The sequence below is a fragment of the Phymastichus coffea genome, unplaced genomic scaffold (genome assembly GCF_024137745.1).
Source record: "Phymastichus coffea isolate CEN01 unplaced genomic scaffold, Cenicafe_Pcof_1.1 PCOF00033, whole genome shotgun sequence".
Taxonomy (NCBI): Eukaryota; Metazoa; Arthropoda; class Insecta; order Hymenoptera; family Eulophidae; genus Phymastichus; species Phymastichus coffea.
In genome coordinates this window covers 1,332,732-1,354,310 of record NW_026706844.1, presented here as the reverse complement: position 1 = coordinate 1,354,310, position 21,579 = coordinate 1,332,732, and the positions used below count along the sequence as shown (strand labels likewise).

Below are 21,579 nucleotides of genomic sequence, written 5' to 3'. Positions count from 1 at the left end.
GACACGTGACTTTCCGAATCTCACATCGAGATCAGAAAAAAAAGAAGCTCGAAGGTTGATCGGTTGAGAGGGAGGACTGTGGGCTTTCCCGAAAGCCAACAGCGACACGCGAAGCGAGCGAGACAGCTGACTACATGGAGTCATCGAAGGCAAAGCCAAAACATGCGATACCCCATGAACTCTGAACCATGAAAGAGAGAAACTCAAAAAGGAAAAAGAAACGGTAGTGAGAAAGTGATTCACTGAGAGACTCGCTCAGGGCAATTCACCAGAAAGCTTGCAACCGTTGCCTAGGCAAGCACGCGATCAGTTTAGCGCTATCTTTGCGTGTCGGAGTTATCTACGACAACTCGTTTTATAATTTAATCTTTCTTTTTTATATAATAATAATTTTATATAATAATTTAATCTTGTAACGTTTAAGCACCTGAATCGGATCGATTTTGTAATTTTGGATTATAAAACGCAAATTTGAAATCCATTTTAATTGTTCTACACTTCGGATCTCCTTTCCGGCCTTTCACTCTTTCTTATCCGAACAATACTCGATTTCTCAGAAGTCTTAGGAGAATATGAAGAAGGTGATATATTGCAGCCAGTTAACAATGCTGAAGTATTTGCGAATGCCATACAAGCATTAACTCCAATGATAAATTTTCCTATATATATAGTATTTTCCTACATATATAGTAATATGCCTGTTTTGCCACAACCTATTGTTCCTACAGAATCAAGTGCCTTTGAATGATTAGTTATTAGAAAAAGGTGCTAATTTAGGTTAAAATTAAATTAAATGTAGTCGACGATCAGTATGATCGTGAAGAATCATAGAAAATATATTTGCTTATTTTACTTATAGGGCAATTCTTGGCTATTTCAAACAGTTTAAAACTTCAAATCACTAATTTTGTTCAAAGTTGGTAGACTTGTTACCTATACAGAGGTCAACATCTGTGCAGAGTTTTAGATCAAAATATTGATAAGGGGCCGACTTATCAACTGTTGAAAAAATATTGGACTTTTTTTATTAATTCGGTTTCTCGGAGACTAATAAAGATATGGACATGATTCTTTTTTCAAAAGACGCGGAAAGAGTTTCACTTTTAAAATGTAAATAATAAAATACCAAATAATTTATTTATGCCATTGTTATAAACAATTTTTTCAAAAAATCGACGATATCTCAAAAAACGATATTTTTTTTCTTTTAATTTTTGTACCATCGTGTTTCTTGTCATTTTTTACATAAGAAACCGTTGAGAAAATCGAGTGCCCGCTATTAGGGTTAAGATACTCGTGCGGTTCCAACGTTGCTTGCTGCAATTGCCTTCTTTAAAGAATAAATAATTTCATATTCTAACAGTCTATATCTATTTATTTAAATAATATATAAATGTATTAATTAAGTAAGTAATGTAAATGAACTATTTTTTTATACAATCTGATATAATATTAAAATTAAACATTTGCTCTCTGCGTTTGAGCGGGCTTGAGACCGACGCATATTTAGGATGTGGCCGCATTGAAAATGTTTTTTTATCGGACCTACACCATAATACTCTTAATAAGTTATTTACAAGTAATTTTACAAAAAAAAAAACCCTTTAAATTATGCGTCTTATTTCAAATTCAGAAGAGTATGAAGTTTTTTTTACTTTAATTTCCGTTGTATACAAAAATAAGTTGCATCAAAAATACATTTCAAAATACTGTAAAAAAAATTATTTATCTTAGTGACGGTGCCGGAAGCCAATATAAAAATAGAATAAATTTTCTAAACTTAGTTCGACATTACAACATTTATTTTATTAGAGCAGAGTGGCATTTTTTTGCAAGTTATCATGGTAAAAGTCCGTGTGATGGAATTGTTGGAAGTATAAAAAGATTAGCTTGACGAGAAAGCTTGCTCGGTAAAATCATAAGTAATTCTGCAGAATTTTACAAATGGGCGAAGCAAGCTATGCCTAAAATAACGTTTATTTACTGTAGTCAAGAAGAATATGAAGTTGTACCATGATGAGTAACACTTTGAAATTCACAGTTCATTTTATATCTCTGAATTTTCAGGTTGTTTTGAATAGTAAATATTTTATAAATTGACATTACTATGACTTAAGTTTTCTATAATTGTGAGTACGAATGATTTTGTTATTATTGTTTGATGTGTACTGTAGTGTTATGATCATGTTAATTGTTTAAAAAAGTTTTTAATTGTTTATAATTTTTAATAAAGTTTTCCTGAAGAGGCCATGAATTTATGGCGAAACGTTGAAATTTCAAGATTGTTGTTTTAATTACATGAGGGATTTTCCTTAACTATTGTTGTATATGAGATTAGTGAAATTTTTGAAAGTACCATGTATAGTCAATTAAAAGATGCTCTTACTATACAAGGAACACAATCACTGCATGCATTCATTCCAGTTAGTGATGACAATACAACGGAAATTAAAGTAAGAAAAACTTCATACTCTTCTGAATTTGAAATAAGACGCATAATTTAAAGGGTTTTTTTTTTGTAAAATTACTTGTAAATAACTTATTAAGAGTATTATGGTGTAGGTCCGATAAAAAAACATTTTTAATGCGGCCGCATCCTAAATATGCGTCGGTCTCAAGCTCGCTCAAACGCAGAGAGCAAATGTTTAATTTCAATATTATATCAGATTGTATTAAAAAATAGTTCATTTACATTACTTACTTAATTAATAGATTTATATATTATTTAAATAAATAGATATAGACTGTTAGAATATGAAATTATTTATTCTTTAAAGAAGGCAATTGCAGCAAGCAACGTTGGAACCGCACGAGTATCTTAATCCTAATAGCGGGCACTCGATTTTCTCAACGGTTTCTTATGTAAAAAATGACAAGGAACACGATGGTACAAAAATTTAAAAAAAAATATCGTTTTTTGAGATATCGTCGATTTTTTGAAAAAATTGTTTATAACAATGGCATAAATAAATGATTTGGTATTTTATTATTTACATTTTAAAAGTGAAACTCTTTCTGCGTCTTTTAAAAAAAGAATCATGTCCATATCTTTATTAGTCTCCGAGAAACCGAATTAATAAAAAAAGTCCAATATTTTTTCAACAGTTGATAAGTCGGCCCCTTATCAATATTTTGATCTAAAACTCTGCACAGATGTTGACCTCTGTATAGGTAATAAGTCTACCAACTTTGAACAAAATTGGTGATTTAAAGTTTTAAACTGTTTGAAATAGCCAAGAATTGCCCTATATAGTTAAGGACGTTTCCCTGTTTCTTTTTTCTGCGTGAAGTAACCTATATTACCGACGGTTTCTTGAAACTTGGCAACGTCGCGCTTGAGCACACCATGTAAATAAACAGTGGTATTCGCATATGTTCTCGGTATTTATTATGAACGAGCAATGAGTGACCGTAAAAGATATCACTGGAAAGGAAAATATGTGTCGAAAAAAGTTTATCAACATATGTTACGTCGATCAGAAAATGGTATTAAAAACAAAGGAAAATTTGTTGCTCTCGAAGCTGCTTCAACTAAAGAAGAGACCAAAACTGAGGAGGCTGACATAACCTCAAATTATCCTGTCCAAGGAGCGCGCGTTGTTGACTTGAAATATATGTCTAAACAGATGTACTGTGATGGATGCAATCAAAGATTATTTACTTAAAATATTGTTGATGAAACGATTCATGGTCTTGGTTCATATTTTTACTGCAAGTGTAGCAGGTGTCCCGAAATTACCAAAGTCCGCAGCGGACCTATGACAAACATTCTTGGTAGCAGCAAGAAAGTTTTTGAAATCAATGCAAAGTTGCCTATAGGTACACACAACTATTATTTTTCAGTTTATTTAATGAGAGTGTACGTTCAATAAGTAATTAATAAATAATATTACTATTTACAGGAGCAATGCGTGCAGGTATTGGACATCGTCAAGTCGATACCTTTCTAAGTACTTTTGAAATACCTCTTTTATCAAAAAATGCCTACAAAAACCAAGAGAGATTAGTGGGTCCATTTCTTGAAGATGTGGCGAAAACGAGCTGCCAGTATGCCATTGAATTAGAACGAGCATTAACACTTGAAAATTTAGACAAACTTAAAGCCATGTTGTAAGTTTTCTCACACAACAATCCTAAACAAAACATTCTTCAAATTTACTGTTTAACACACGTGTTTCTAATGATTTTTTAAATCAGGTTTCAATTGATGACGCTATATATAAGTATAATCATGTAGAAAATTAGATTTTTTAACTTATTTTAGTATAAAAATATTTTGAATGAAATTTTAGTTTATTACTATTTTAATCAGTAGGTTAAGCATTATTTTTTATCTATACTTGTAATCATGCAAATAATAAAATTTTTTATATTATATTTTAAGTTAGATAATCGTTTTAAGTAGAAAGTAATCAATTGAAAAATGTATTTTTTTTGTAAAAAATATACATATAAATATATACACATTTATACACTAATACAATATTTGTTATTATTAATATATTCTCTCAAAAAAGTCATGAACTTGTAAGTATAAAAAATAACATGTCACTCTCTTTTCCTTTCCATACAGACCTCCTGATGCTCCAGATGATTTCTTAGTTTATACCAAAATAATAAATGTTGAAGAGGTTGAATTTGTAAGACTGTTTGTTTCTTTTGATTTTGGCTGGAGCCAGCGTTCTAACGGGTATAATTATGACAGTTTGAATGGGTATGGATGTCTGATAGTAATGCTTAGTGGTATGGTTTTGGATTACGTATCATTCAATAGGAAATGTCGTCAGTGTGACAGCAATGAAAAAAATGGTACTGATAAAGAGCATGATTGTCGTTTAAACTTTCATGGTAGCGCTAAGTCTGTGGAAGCGGAGGGTGCTCGCAAGCTTGTCATTGAAAGTAAACTTTTACAAGCTGCCAATGTTGAGATTGGCATTTTTACCGCAGACAATGACAGCAGCAGTTTTAGTACTATACAAAAGGAAGCTACTCACATGATTATTAGGCAGTCAGATATGAACCATAGTACAAAAGGAGTTAAGAACGCTCTTTTTAATATTAATTCAAAAGTAAACCAAGATCCAGATGGAGAACTTCAACAGGATACTATAAATTCTTTGAAGAGATATTTTAGTTATGCAGTAAAGTAAAATGTTGGCGATTTAGAGAAAATGAGAGCTGCAATTCAAAATATTCCAGACCATGCTTTTGATCGCCACGATAACTGTGGATCTTGGTGTAAAGCCAAAGAAGACAAAGAAAATTATGTAGGTTTACAAATGAAAAATGCAGTATTATATGAACAGCTGAAAGTATTATTTGATAAGCTAGCTGCAAATGCTACAAAATTTTTAATGGCGGCTTCTTCACAAGCTAACGAGAGCTTAAATAATTCAATGTGTAGCAAAGCTCCTAAAAGAATATGTTACAGCACGAGCGAATCGTGCGACTACAGATTTGCTTGTACAGTTGTTCAAAAAAATTATGGGGAAGCTTACATAAATAGTATTTTTCATGCTTTAGGGTTGGAAACGACAGGACGACTTGCAGAGCGCATCCAACGTACAAACAACTGTGCTTCAAAACGTAAGGCTAGAGAATCAAGTATTGATGGAAAAAAGAAACGCATAATGCGTACACAGTTGCGTTCTCAATTAAAATATCGCACTGATAAAAAAGAAGAAACATCATATAGTAGTGATATGTCTCTTTTTGATATCATTAATTCTACAACTCCACAAGGTTGCACAAATAATGAAAACTTAGTTCAAGAAAATGCCAATGAAAAGTCGAATGAATCAGATAGCTCCAATATTATTAATAGCAATGATACGAAAATAGTTTTTTTTGATTTGGAAACTGCAGGATTCGATATGTTCATAGATGACGTACTACAAATCTGCTTAAAATGTGATGAACAATCATACAGTTCTTATATCACACCAACGCGACCAATTAATCCGAAATCATCGGAAGTTCATAAACTGACACAGATTAATAAAAACTTATATAAAAATGGCGAGCAAGTTGTAACAAACACCAAAGCATTTGTTGTATCTAGTGTATTAGAATTTTTAAAAAGCTTAGGTAAAAAATGTATTTTAGTTGCTCACAACTGTGATTTTGATTCTAAGCGATTAGTTATTTTGGTGAAAAGTTGTGGTTTATTGAAAGATTTTCAAAGTATTATTGTAGGATTCACTGACACTCTGCCATTATTCAGAAAAAAGATCATCGATGTAGATAATCACAAATTAACAACATTAGCAGCATGCAAATTGAATGTTTCTTGCTCAGAAGCTCATGATGTTATGTTTGATGTCCATATTTTAGAAAAACTAGCAAACAATTTTCTAAACGTGAGTGATTTACTAGCAATAAGTGGAACATTTGATAGTATCTGCATCTATCTCGATAAAAAAGAGCGTAGTCGAAGTAACATAAATTCCTTTATACCTTTGAAAGATGATATTTCAAAAACAATGATCCAAAGATTATCCGAAGAAAACTTTACTTATCAAGATTTAATTGATGCATATATAAAAAATAAAGAATTTGCTACAGAGCTTTTGCAAGGCAAAGTAAATGGAAAGGCAACAATAATAAAAAAAAAAGGAAATTCTAGACGCTATTCTCGAACATTTGGAAACATTTATCATGATTATCTTGGAGGATGCTGATGATGTGATATTGTAATTTACGTGATTCTCAACGTGATATTAGATTTGTAAATTATTTATTTAAAATATCAAAGTGTTAAACGTATTTGTTCAAATATACGAGATAAATTGTAAGTTTTATGAATAAAAATTCTATATTTCTTATGGACAATTTATATATTTTTTTTATTTTTATGAAATTATTCGGAATGGCTATGATATGTATAATTTATATTGATACATAATTCACGTAATAATTATTTATGGTATGCAGCGCAATGTAAAATCATCTGTAATTTCCGTGCGAACTGAGTATTCAAATGCATTTGAAAAATGCCGCCGATGGGTGCGCGTGCGCATGACCGCTTTCATAACCACTATATAATGCGGTGTTGCCATGTTTATTTATCATGCATTATTTTGCTATTATTTTATTTAATATCTTAATGAAAAGCCTTATAACATGGGTCAAAACATTGAGGGTTGTATCATAAAAAAATCTTTTTGTTTATAATCAAAAAACTGTCTGCATGTGTTATTTGTAACAGGTCCAATTAACCGTTTCAAGTGCGGTCCCATAAGGCCACGTGTTAAAATGCATTTTAATTTTTGTTTATTTCTCTGTATTTAGCATTATAACGTATGCCCAAAAAACGTGTGTGAGTTCAGAATACTTTAAACTATCATAATCCTAAGTTTCAGGCAGATCTATTATTATTTACATAAACAGGGAAACGTCCTTAAAACTCAATGAGTACGCAAAAGAAAGAGAGAGCGAAAATTTAGTTAAGTCTGATCAAAGTACACTATATGGACCGTTTATTTTGAAAGTGGTGTAAGTCCATTTTTGAGAAAAATGAGCTATCACGTAATTCATGCTTAATTTTATGTAATTTTTTTATATATAATTAGTCCGTGTTTAATTTCTCAAAAAAATTTCATGTTTTGTACAACTTAAGGACGTTCTCTTGCCTATAATGGTGCTCATCGTATAGCATCATAGGTGACCAGCTTATTCTCCCGGGCTCCGTATAAATGAAATAAGCGCCGCTTCGTGCGCAGAAGTACCAGGAGCGTCTTCTGCGACGATTTGCTCGACTTGGCAACAACGCCGTGTTCTCCCCATATGTTTAATCGTTGAGTGTATGTGAGTGTATATCCAAATCAAAATCGTGGTTGCGAGAGGTTATGTACATGTTGTTTTTTTTATCGTCGTCGTGATATATTCAACAAAATTTATTAAGCGAACAGAAATGCCGGGAGGATTCCGAAAGAAAAATGGTTTTTTTATATCCAAAAAAGGAATTGAACGCAAGAAAAAAACTGTAGCAGCCATGTCAGAAGCTAAAAAAAATCGAATGCAAGAAGCATTATCACCAAACAGTGAAACGAATATTTGTGAAGGGCTACGCATAGTAAATATAAAAGAACTCGATAAAAATCTAAAATGCAGACAATGTTCTAAACTCTTGGATTTGAGCAATGTAGTAAAAGAAGGATTGATTGGCTGTCATTCGTTAGTATCGATTCCTTGTGCCGACTGCAAGGTAATCTCTGAAGTAAACACCGCACATATTACCGAAAAGAAAGTTTCAGAAGTCAATGCAGGATTAGTTCTTGGTACGTATATTATAAAATCTAATTTATTTTATCGTCCAACGTGCAAATAAACAAAAAAAACATACTTTTTCAATTGGAAATTGTGAATAGTAAAAAAAAATTTCTCATGATTATAGGTGCAATGCATTCTGGTGCAGGTCAGACAGCACTAAATAAAATTCTGGCTTGTGCGAATATTCCTCCAATATCCAATGATATGTATAAGCATTATGAAAACTTAATTGGGAAAGCTATCGAAGAAGAAGCAAAAGATAGTTGCAAAAGAGCTGCAATGGAAGAACGAAATTAGTTATAACAAATATTCATAAGTTGATTAAAGAATTGTAAGAAGCTATAGTACACGATCAATTTGCATTTTAGAGATTTTCATTTTGTATCAAATTCATTGTACGTGCTTTCAAAATAGAGCAAGATATGCTTCTATCGATTAATGTTTTATCCAATATTTTCTTATATATTTTTAAATGTTTGAAATATTTGAATCGAATCAATTTTTGTAAATATTATTTATCTGATTGTACATAATGTTGATTTTTTTGTTAATAGTTCCAATATTGTCAGTATTTCAAATCAACTTACTGTCAACTTTTTTGTTTTATTTTTTATTTTTATTGATCTTTTTGAACACTCAATTATATACATGTTATGGTACATATTTTTTTATTAATGTAGACTATAAAAATAAATTTACCGTGCAATATTTTGATACAAACTGTGTATTTCTATAAATGAAATTTTTTATATTAAAAACCATGTCAGGCATTGATTGTAACTTTAATATAATAACATGAATCACTGTCAAAAATAATAAATAAAAAATATGGAAAACAAGATCACAAATGAATCCTTTTGTTGTTTTATTATTTTTTCAGACCTGAACATGTGGCTAGAGATATATATCCTCATCTACAAGTTCTTGAGTCGAACAATACGACAAATGGATCTACAAATCCAGTATTTGATTCGACATTAGGTGAAATTGTTAATATTATTGTCTCATACGACACAGGTTGGACTAAACGAGGTAACGGGCGTAGCTATGACAGCCTCAACGGCTACAGTGCAATTATTGGATTTTTGACTGGCAAAATTTTGGATTACACCACTAGAAATAGGAAATGTAAGATGTGCAAATTAGGGCACGACAAAAATGATCATGATTGTCGACTCAATTATATTGGGAGCGCGAAAGCCATGGAAGCGGATGCAGGAGTGCAATTGATCAATCATAGCAATATTTTGAAAGAAGCTAAATTGCAAGTGCGAGTAATAATTGGTGACGAGGATAGCTCTATGATTGCCGCTATTAGAAAAGATAATCCACATATTTCTTTTCACAAATTAGCTGATAGGAATCATATGGTCAAAAATTTCGGTAAAGAATTATATGACATACAAGAGACATTTAGTCAAATGAAGAGAAAAGGCGTAGTGCCCCATATAAAAAAATGCTTCGCCTATGCTGTTTCACAAAATAAAGGCAATAGCGATGGATTAGCTACGGATCTTCGCCGAATGCGAGATCATTTGTATGGACGTCATGAAAATTGTGGGTCTTGGTGTAAATATAAGGAGAAACATACTATAGAGCTTACGGATGAAGGTTTATATGTAAAACTAGTCGAATTCTATCATAAGTACGCGGCAAATGCTGGAAAATTCTCTGTAGCAGCTTCTAGTCAAGCAAATGAAAGTTTCAATAATGTGATTGCTCACAAGGCACATAAAAATCACTGCCTTAGTAGAAGCGGAGCTTGCGATTTTAGAGTCGGCGATGGTGTATGTGTGTGGAACGATTGTGAAAAATGTACAACTAAGTTTCGAATAAGAGTCGACTTGAATGAAGGTTTGTATACGTTGAAATATGCTAAATCCGTTGATGGTAAACGCTTGAAAAGAAAAAACAGAAGCTCATCTGCTGCATTCAAATTACGAAGAATAATCTTAAAACAACAAAGAGAGGCTTTGAGAAAAAGTCTAGAGCAAGCAGAAGGTGTCACATACCAAACTAATTGCGGGATCAATATGGAAATTGATATGCCAGAGAAAAGCAATGCTGATGCGAAGTCACTCTTAGTGTATTTTGATTTGGAAACAACTGGTTTGGACACCAATACCCAGATAGTGTAAATCGCTGCAAAATGTGGAAGATATGAATATAGTGTTTACGTTAATCCAACCAAAGAAATTTCAAAAAGTGCTACCAAAGTTACAGGTTTGAGTAATAGTGGTGGTATGTTATGTCTAAATGGGAAGGCTGTTGAAAGTGTTGATCTGCAAGAAGCTTTAATCGCATTCAAACAATTTTTAGAATCATTATCAAAGTCAAAGAAGTGTCTATTAGTGGCACATAATGCTACCTTTGATATTAGAGTATTTTTAAATAGTTTAGTTAGTTGCAACATGCTACGAGATTTTGAGGTGGTTGTAGGCTTTTCAGACTCTCTAAAAGCTTTCAAAAAATTGATCATCGAAAAGAAAAAAGGCCCAGGACAATTCACATTAAAAGGTCTAGCTACAAAATATTTAGAGCCCAAAGATTTAGAAAATTTTCATGATGCTACTGGTGATGTCAGAGTCTTGGAAAAATTAGTAAAATATTTCACGTGTCAAGAATTACTTAACAGTTTACAGAAATCTTACTATGATTGCTGCAATAAAGTACATGAAAATAATAAGATAAACTTCAAATTGCAATACTTGAGAGAATTGAAAGGTGTTTTATCTCTTACGTACTTGAAAAAATTAGCTAAATATAACATTACATACCAACAACTATTAGAATTATATAAAAAGGAAGGAGCAGATGGTATTCATAAATTATTTACTGAAAAAAGTGAAGGTAAAGTTAAGATTACCAAAGATATAAAAGTTTTAAATACATTAGTTCACTTTTTTCAGACTGACCTGTGAATAGTTGTAATAAACTGTTATTTAATAATTAATAGATTATATAATTAATATGTGATGCTTTAAATATTTATAATGGTGCTCATTTGTTTAATAATGACATAATATATAAAATATATTATGAATAAACTATGTTGTACGTGATCACTCTTTATTTATAGTTATAATTATTCCCTAATTAATCTAAGTTATTTTCAATATACACGAATGAATTACAGTAGATAATCTTTACGAATGTTATAAGAATGGAAATTACTTTTAACTTTTTGAAATGTTATCGTTGCAAATAGAGTCGTGTGGACTCGCGGAACAACCGTAATACGCCGCACCGGCATGTACTATATATCTATATATCTGATGCGGTGTTGCCAAGTCACCATGTTTTTACTTGCAAACCGATCGGGAGACGCACCTGGTTACAAACTTTGAGAACGTCTTGCATCGAAAATAGTACCGGTACCTATGTTTTTTATTATTGCATATGGTTCGTTATAACCTCTAGAATAATATACTAGTTTTTCAAAAAAATCTAAAGAAAATTGCGTTATTAATCTCAGAAAATGTACCGTCATATAGAGTCAAGCCTATCTAACACGTGTTAAAGTATTGAACTTTGAACTTGAATATCTCCAAATTTAATACCGGTACCTATGTTTTTCTTTTTACTATTATGTAGATAATGATAAAAAGTACTGATATGTGAAGTTTGACGAAAATCTAAAGAAAATTGATTTTCAAGAGAACGTCCTTAAACTATTAGGAAAAATTATATGACGAAATCGGCGAATAAGTTTAATAGATTTTATTAATAAAAATCTCTACAGTCTTTGTCGGGCCGAAAGACTGACGCACGCGAATAGGATTTACAATTAAATAACTTTCGGTGAGAAAGAGAGAGAGAGAAGATACGAATATTGGCGCGATTTAACGCTCGACGCGAATACAAAAAATTAACGCTAACACCGTTGGACAAAATATCAAATGTATTTTGTCACGCGATAATTAAGGGAGGTGCACCTACCCTGCGGTGCAATTACGGTGATCAGCCGTAATTGTTGAAGCAAATTAAAGGTGCTCCTCCGATCAGAATCAGCTGTGCTGCCTCGATTGCAAATCTGCTGTATAATTGCTGTTGCTTTTGCTGCTGCTTCCGTGATGCTGCTACTGTTGCTGCTTCCTCGCTCACCCTTGCACACGTATCCAAAATCCAAGTAAACTTTTTTATTGGCAAATCGTTGGAACACTGTGCTAAACTATTTTGGCGGTACTACACAAGTAACAGCTGAGACGTAACTGCTAATTCAAAAGATCGCGCGCCCCCTCTCTCTCTCAATACTTAGAACTAACGCGCGAAAATCAGAATCGCGAACGGTTCGATTAATTGAATCGACTACCGTTGCAATACATATGATTTGACAAATAATCAAACAAATTCAAATTGTATATTCTAATTAACAAATTTATTTCATAAATAATAATACAAGTTAAGCGCCAGGTGCTGGTTTAGATGCTAATATATGCTCTACTGTATCAGCTAAATGATTCAAATCAGAGCTTATATTTCTTAAACTCATATCAAATAATCTCATATTCTTCTTATAATTGTTACCTAAATTAACAAATGAATTCGCAAGTTCCATATACAATGTACGCAGTTCACTTAATTCTTTTTCCAGTGACACATTTTTATATAATATTGCTCGCATTTGTCTATTTCTTTTTGGCATAATAAAAGAAAAATCTATAATATAATTATAAACTAATACTAAATAAATAACAAACACTTAACACTAACTAACGTAATAAGAGTCCTGTCACGGTCGCCAAATGTGATGTTCGTATCACTTACAAATAATAATTCGAACTCTCGTATCTAGCTAATGAGTAAGAATTTGTTTCTAATAATTTTACTCTACTTGTCAATAAAATAAACAGATAAATAAAATGTACTCTAATAATACTAAACAAATCAAATATATATAAATACGTACAATATTTCAGGGAAAGTCAGACGATGCCCTAGTTTCTTATGGTGCGAATTGTCCCATAAGCAGAGCTAAAGTCTTTATTGGATAGGATATAATTCGGCCCAAGTTTCTTGTAGCGCGAAATGTTCTATAAGTCGAGCTTGAATTATAAGGAAGGAATAGTCTTGCTTAGTTAATCACAATGAGAGAAAGAACTTATGCATTAACCAAGTTTATTCAGACTCATGCGCTCACCTTGCAAGACTAGAAGTGAATGCTAGCCTTTGCAAAGGTGGGCCTATTTATACACAAATTTTCCCGCTTATTTTTGCAGGAGAGATGTCATAGAATATTCGAGAGATATTCGCGAATTTACAGAAATGAGTTTTCTTAATTTACAAGTAAAGAATCCTTAATATTAAGCTTTGAACACATGTAAACTTTACAGAATTTATTATTTATAGATTTTCTACAATATACAATTATCGCAAATAGTGTCGTCAAAAGTTATTAACTAATAAAGTTAATTAACGTGATATTATAATATTTATAATAGAAAATTAATAAATTTTTATATAACTTTATAGTTGATTTAATTTAGAGGTATTTTCCAAAAATGAATATTTAAATTACATAATAACATTTGAATTATAACTAATTTTTCATATTTGTAACGGTTTTTCTTAATCTTATAATATAATTATTCGATTATTTATCTAAAATTCTTAAATTATAAAGCTATCATTTTCAAGTATAAAATTAATACTTTCGTTTTATATACAGCTTATTGTTTAAATAAATTATTAATTGTTTATTTACTAATAACAGGTATTATTCAGCTGTTATTAATGAAACCAATTCTTACTCATATTTTATACTTATTCATTTTGCATATACTTATTATTAATATTTCATATTGTTAACGTAATAAATAAATCAACTTTGCATATTGATATTCATTATTATTTCAAAATTGAATGTAATTTTTGTTATTATATTATGAATCTACGTGCTAAAATCTATATAATCAATACTTTGTTATATTAAAATTATCTCTAATTAACATATTTTTCTTAATATCTAATATCATTATATCTATATATATTACTTTGTGACGTCACGCTGTTTATTTTGATTCGACTCTTATTTGTATACAATCGCGTAAACAGTGTGGTAGCACCGCTTGATGTTTTGATTTGAATAAACAGATAGATACGTTAGACTAGTTGCAGTAATTCAGTGATTTAATAAATAGCTCATAAATAAATAGGACCGTTACATGGTGGAAACATTTTAGTATGTAAGAAGTTTTTTAGTAATACTTTCCAAATATCTACTGGACGAATTGATCGTATCCTAAAATCGCATGAGAACATTCCGAATGACATGCGTGGAAAAATGGATGGCTCTTGCAGAAGAACTAGTGAGCTACTGACTAATACAGTGATAGACCACATAAAAAGCTTTCCGGCATTTGAAAGTCATTACACACGATCGCAAAATCCAGAACGAATGTTTTTAAATCCGGAATTAAAAATAAGAAAAATGTATAGTTTATATTTGGAAAAATGCAAGGAAAACAACTTGTGCTCAGTTAATGAATGGACATACAGGAAAATCTTTAAACGAGATTTTAAGTTACGCTTCCATTTGCCACGTAAAGATACCTGTGCAAAATACGATATCCTAAACATGAAAATTAAAACTACAACTGATGACGACGAAAAAATGATTCTTGTAGAAAGACATGACGTTCACTGCAAAATGCTAAATTATCAAGAAAAGCATTACAAGAGGATAAAATTCTAGCATCAGAAAATCCAGATAAATACTTTGCTTTCATTTATGATTTACAAAAAGCCTTACCATACCCGAAATTGTCTGTCTCAATCGCATATTACAAACGAAATATGTACGTCTTAAACGAGGGTTTACACAATTTACATAATAATAAAGTTAATCTGTACGTGTGGGACGAAACCATTGCGTCTAGGGGATCGCAAGAGGTGGCTTCATGCTGTTTGAAGCACTTAGAAAATGTAACGACCCAAAGCCATGTTATTGCCTACAATGACATGTGTACTGGGCAAAATCGAAATTTACAAATGGCATTGATGTGGTTGAAAGTTGTCCAGTTGGAAAACAGCATTGAGATAATTGACCACAAATTTTTACTCTCGGGGCATTCATACCTTCCGAACGATGCAGATGTTGGCATCAGAGAAATGGCATTGAGAAAAATGAATTTTGTGTACACACCACAAGATTACTATAATGTAATAGCGCAATGTAGAAAACAGGATAAATTTATTTTATATTAAATGAAACGGGAGAATTTCATTTCAACAAAAAATCTCCAAAATGCAATTAAAAAACAGATAAAAAAAATACTAATGGGGAACAGGTCAATTGGTTGCAAATATGTTGGTTGAGGTTCCTCAAAATTGCACCATATACCATTTTTTATAAAACAACGATGACGAACGCAGAATTTAAAATTATCAATTTATTACCTCTACGTCCTGGAAGACCGTTAAAATTTGAAAAAATCGCCCTAGAGCCTTTGTATCAAAATGCCAGACCTATTACGTATGAAAAATATAAAGACATGAAGCAGCTACTACCCTATATACTTCCGGTGTATCATGCATATTTTGAAATACTACCACATGCAGAAAATAAGTAAATTCTTGTAATCAGTATTTTGTAATGACAATGGAATTGCCGTCTAAAATAAAATTTTATGTGTTGTTATGCGTATTTGTAAACAAAATTATATTAAAATGAAGTATATTTTAAGCGATATTTGATTTTTCAAAATTGAAATTAAAAGATTTTTATAATTGTCTAATTTTGAAAATGGTGTAAGTCCATTTAGAGCACATAAATATGTGTTATCGTAGTCTAATTAGCCAAAAACAAACTTATATAAACAACTTAAATATTGATTAAATAATAGAAACAATGCCAAACCTCATATGATTTGCCTGTATTTTTAAATTAACAAATATAGTAATCTTTAATTTTCTCGAAACAAAAGAAAATGGACTTACACCACTTTCAAAATAAACGGTCCATATGATACTCAATTAGTGTAATACTTATTGCCAAATGTATTTTTTATATCTAGTGAATTAGTTCATTGAAGTGAATAATGTTATACGATATAGTAAAGTTTAAAAACAAAAAATGTGTTTTCTATGCACATAATGTGACGAATATGATTTACAATTTATAAATTCATTGTAGATTATGAATTCTTGATTTGTTATAATATTTTGTACAATACTATTGTGTATTCATATATTGTCAAAAAAATGCAGCAGCTTTATTATCGAGTATGAGATTAAGAAATTAAAGTTTTCTGCGATAAAAGTAATTAGAAAAGATTCAAGCCTTAAAGTTCTTATCATCACTGATTTCTATAGTTGTAGTGAATTGAAGTTAAGTATTTCATTACATAATGAATCATAGAAAGATTAAGTTATACCGTTTGTAATGTAAAATATAATATAATTTGAAAAAGTGTTTTACATTAAGAATTTTAAATTTGTTGTAATCAGTATTTAGTGGAGTACAGAACAATATTTATTTTATTTAAAAGTTCTAAGTAACTCAAGTCAAATAAAAGGTACCGAAAAATCTTATCAACTAACGTATGTACAAGGGATGTTTAAAAAGTAAGGTGACTATGGTTTTCTTAAAAAATATACTTGTGCCAGCGCTTTTTCCAATCATCAAAGCACTTTTGATAGTCATTTTGAGGTATAGTCTTGAGTTCTTTCAGCGATGCAGTTTTTATCTCCTCAATCGTTGAAAATCGATGTCCTTTTATGGGTTTCTTAAGTTTTAGTAAAAGAAAAAAGTCACACTGGGAGCCAGATCTGGTGAATATGGAGGCTGAGGCATGACTGTGGTAAAAAAATCTCTCACAAGCAAGGATGAATAAGCAGGTGCATTATTGTGATGCAAAATCCACGGATTGTTTTTCCAAAGTTCCGGACGTTTTTCGCTTATTGTCTCTCGCAAACGACGCATAACTTCAAGGTAATACTCCTTATTGACCGCATGACTTTGTGGTAAGAATTCCTAATGAACTACGCCACGGTAATAAAAAAAAAAAACAGTGAGCAAAGAATATCATGACATGAGCCAACCGATATGCCAACATCTTCTGCAACGCAAATTCTGATATACTACGCCACGATAATCAAAGAAAACATTGAACAAAACCTTGGCATTATATCGAACTTGACGTGCTTTTTACGGTCTTGGCTCTTCTGGAGTCTTCCATTGGGACGACTGGGCTTTAGTTTTAACGTCATAATAATAAACTCATGATTCGTCACCAGTTATGACTCTTTTGAGCATATCAGGATCATCATTGACGTCGTTTAACAGCTCTTGGACGTTGCTCTTTCGACAGTCATTTTGTTCAAAATTCAGCAGTTTCGGAACAAATTTTGCTGCTACACGTTTCATACCCAAAACTTCGGAAAAAATTGCATGGTACGAGCCAATAAAGATGCCGACGTCTTCAGCCACTTCTCTAATAGTGATTTGATGATTTTTTAACACCATTTGTTTCACTTCTTTAACACTTTCATCAGTTATTAAAGTGCTGGGGCGTTCAGAGCGAGATTCGTCGTCGGTGTCTTCTCGGCTATCTTGAAAGAGTTTATACCACTTGTAAACATTTTTTTGACTTAAAGTAGTCTTACCATATGCCACTGTCAACATTTCATGTGTTTTGGAACACTTAATTCCATTTTTTACACAAAATTTTATGCAAACTCTTTGATCCATTGTTTTCTACAGCAGAAAATCGCCGAGCACAAAAAACACGTCTAACGTTTCTGTCTCGCAAAAAAAAAGTAAATATACAAACTGGCTGAAACTGTGAGCATATGTGAGAGAAATATATATCAACATAATAAAAAAAATATCGATGATCGAATGTACGTAGCCCGCCCAATTTGAAAATTCCCCTTACTTTTTAAACACACCCCGTACTTACAAAGATAAATGGTTGGAAGGGAACGAAGAAGCTTTCGAATTTTATACCAAAATTTTATCGCCTACAAAAAATTTAAATCGACAAAAATTGAAAATAACATTTCAGTAGTTGGCTATTTAATAAAAGACGATCTTGATTATATGAACGAAATTTCAGAAAATAACAATTGGATTGACAAAAATGTTTTCGTATTTTCGAAATTATATAAAAATGATATCTTGTATGCATTTGAAAAAGTTCAAAATAACACCCAAACCGAGTTCTTTTACATTCAGTATAATTCGATAATTCGACTAAATTTGGTATTATTTAAAACTTCATACGCATTACAAACTGTGAATGTAAAAAATTGTGTAATTGCGGTGGTCAACATTATGCAATCATTAAAAATCTTATAGTTGAAAATCCATTTTCCGTTGACGTGCTAGGTGGCATTCTATCGTTAATACATAAATATGTTACGGTATGTGACAATTATGATATTATTGAAAACAAATGTTTGAAAAACGTTTGTTATCACATTAGAGTTGAAAATACAAATACCGACTACATTGTAGAATCCGTTAACAATGTAGAGAAATAATAATTGTAAATTGAAACAAGCGGCTTATGTTATCATCTTTGCATTCCTATAACGAACCCCATTGTAAAACATAATTATAACGCTTTAGCGACAAATTATTATAAAGATTGTTGGCTTCGTAAATTTATTAATTGTAACGGGGTGAATGCTCCGTTTTTATTCCGATTATTCGTTCGGCGCGCAATCGTATCGAGATGCGCACGGTGATATCGAAATACTCAAATTCATTAATCGGAGAGCAGGAGGGGACGGGAGTCAGTCAACCAACTTACTACTAGCAAGAAATGATAACAGTGAAATTATAATTTGAATCGCATGCGAATTAGTTTATTTACCTATTCTCTACAATATACTTGTCCCGCGTGTTCATGTTTACGAAATGCGCGCGCGACAATAACATGCGGTGCCGTAGCGTTTGCCGCTCTTTGTTCGCAGAGTTAACACATGCACGCTGCCGATTCTTACAGAGTACGAGGGATTCGTATTTAGCTCCGCGCGGTCACATAAAAATTCGCGATACTAAGCTGGCCAGCTTACCTGATTATCGGTCGTACTACTAGAAGGGGAAAGAAGAAAGTTCGTTTATCCGCCTCTGGAACGTCAGTCTTTGAATGAGGTGTCTCGCACTTTCGGTTTCGCCCTCGATGGCGAAACCTTTCACCCACACACACTCGCACTCTCGCAACAGTGACAACAAAAGCACGGCTTTCGGTTGATGTCCCTTTTATTCAGCTGGCTCGCTTCAGCACTCGGAAACTTGTGAAAACTCTCATTGTTGATGATAACTGCAGCTGGATGCTCGGATTACTAGTCCTCGACTGGTTCTTTCATATTCGTGCGCGTTCCGTCCCGTCTCATACCGAGTTCTCTTTTTCTATTTTCCCCAACCAGTAGGTGCTGCCCTCGCAGACAGCCGCATGATTGAGGCGATAGCGCTAACAAGACGTTTACCGTCACATAATGTAAAATTATATTGTGAAAAATAAAACGAATTTAATCGAATTTTATCAATTTTATTCAAAAATCGAAGATTGAGAAAGCATAAATAAAAGCAAAATTATATTCTATTGCCGATATATTGACTCACTATTGTCAATGTATTGCCGCTATATTGGGAGGTTATTGTAAAGGGTTTTTTTTGAAAATATTGCCAATTATTGTCAATAGGCTAAAAAATCCAGATTCATTTACGGACCCCGCGCCAAAATAGGAATTACTGGCAATATATTGCGCGCGTATTGACGAAAAATATTGCAAACGTATTGGGGATATATTGGCAATAGCAATTGGAATACAGTTGCTAATAGCCTACTTGAATGCTCTCAGCAATATGTTGTCAATAGTAGCAAAATAAACCTGGTATTTGTCAATTATTGGAAATGCGTTAGTAATACATATCATATTCATTTATTCTACAATGTGTTGGCAATGTATTGGAAATCAGTGCAAATTGAAATATTCTGTAATACTTTACAAATATATTGGAAATACATACCTAGTTTTTTTTACTTTGCATAAAATAAATTTTTTATATTTACATTTATAACTTTTTTATATTTAAGTTTACTTTCAATTTATATTTACAACAGCGGATACACTTGAAAGAAATTTTTTATTAATTGATACTGTTACAAATTTATATATATGAAAAAATTTATACGGTTTAGTCGCCTAGATTATTAATTGGCTGTATAATATAACCATAATCTTCATGCTTAATTCTGATATGGTAAGAAATAAATAATCAATTTTTTTTCGGATAACGCAGTAAACCGCACATCAGACTCACGACATTTGTAAATTCTACAGGAGGTAAACCTTTGTAACTCTTTTTGTTTATATAACCTGAAAATCTAAATATGGTATTCAATCATCTATTGAAGAGCAATGGTGATTTTAAGGAATTTACATTCAACGCTACTTGAAATATCGTTCGGAAGTGATTCCCTCGCTTTTGATTTCCCTCTCGCATACATTCTTTTCAAATTTTGGACGCCTATGAGAATTTTCAATAACCGTCGAGCCATCTCTCTTGCATTTGCCTTCCATCTAAATAAGCACGTCAACTCGGACTATTTGATCCAAACGTATGGGAAATCATCGTATAACAAGATTTTTCCCACTCCTGGTCTTCGAACATTCTGCTAACGGATCTTTTTCAATATCGTTCTGAAATTAGTTACTATTTATTATTTTTTTCATTATAAGTTTTTTATAAATTATTTTTCATTTACATTTTTATCGTTATCCTTGGGTGCCTAACAATAGTGCATTACGATACAAGTGTGGGAAAGTACATTCTCGTCTCGTATGGCGTTTATACCCGAGTGAAGCAAGGGTTAGAAAGGAACTCTTTCTCGAACATGTGCCGTACCATAAATTCAATACAACTTATGGAAAGTACGATTTTCAATGCACGTTTTCTGCCGAGCATGCGGGAAAGACGCACTTTGCGCACGGGGTGTCGACATAGTACATTACGATACAAGTGCGGGAAAGTAGATTTTTGTCTCGTGTAGTGTTTACGCCCGAGCGAAGCAAAGGTGGAACGATACACGAGACGAGAAACTCTTTCCCGAACATGTGCCGTACCGTATTTTTTGATACGACGCGTGGAAAGTGCAATTTTCAACGCACGTTTTTTGCCGAGCGTGCGGGAAAAACGCACTTTCCGCACGGACGTCGAAAAATATTTAAAATATACACTTTTATAAAATATTTAAATTACATTTGATTCGTGCTTTTCACTAGCACTTCTTGCAGGAGATGCCTGCTGCGAGTGTCGAAGATCTTGTGTAAACTGCAAATTTTTCATTAAAAAGT

General features: G+C 32.1%; 1 protein-coding gene across 1 annotated transcript; it reads left to right on the top strand.

The window, feature by feature from the left end:
* Positions 1-7,912: 7,912 nt before the first annotated feature.
* LOC131663344 (uncharacterized) lies at positions 7,913-11,192 on the top strand. The gene is made up of 4 exons (XM_058933705.1): positions 7,913-8,279; positions 8,396-8,477; positions 9,152-10,405; positions 10,478-11,192. Exons 1-4 carry the CDS (start codon positions 7,913-7,915, stop codon positions 11,190-11,192), a joined length of 2,418 nt encoding a protein of 805 aa, XP_058789688.1.
* The last annotated feature ends 10,387 nt before the right edge of the window (positions 11,193-21,579 follow it).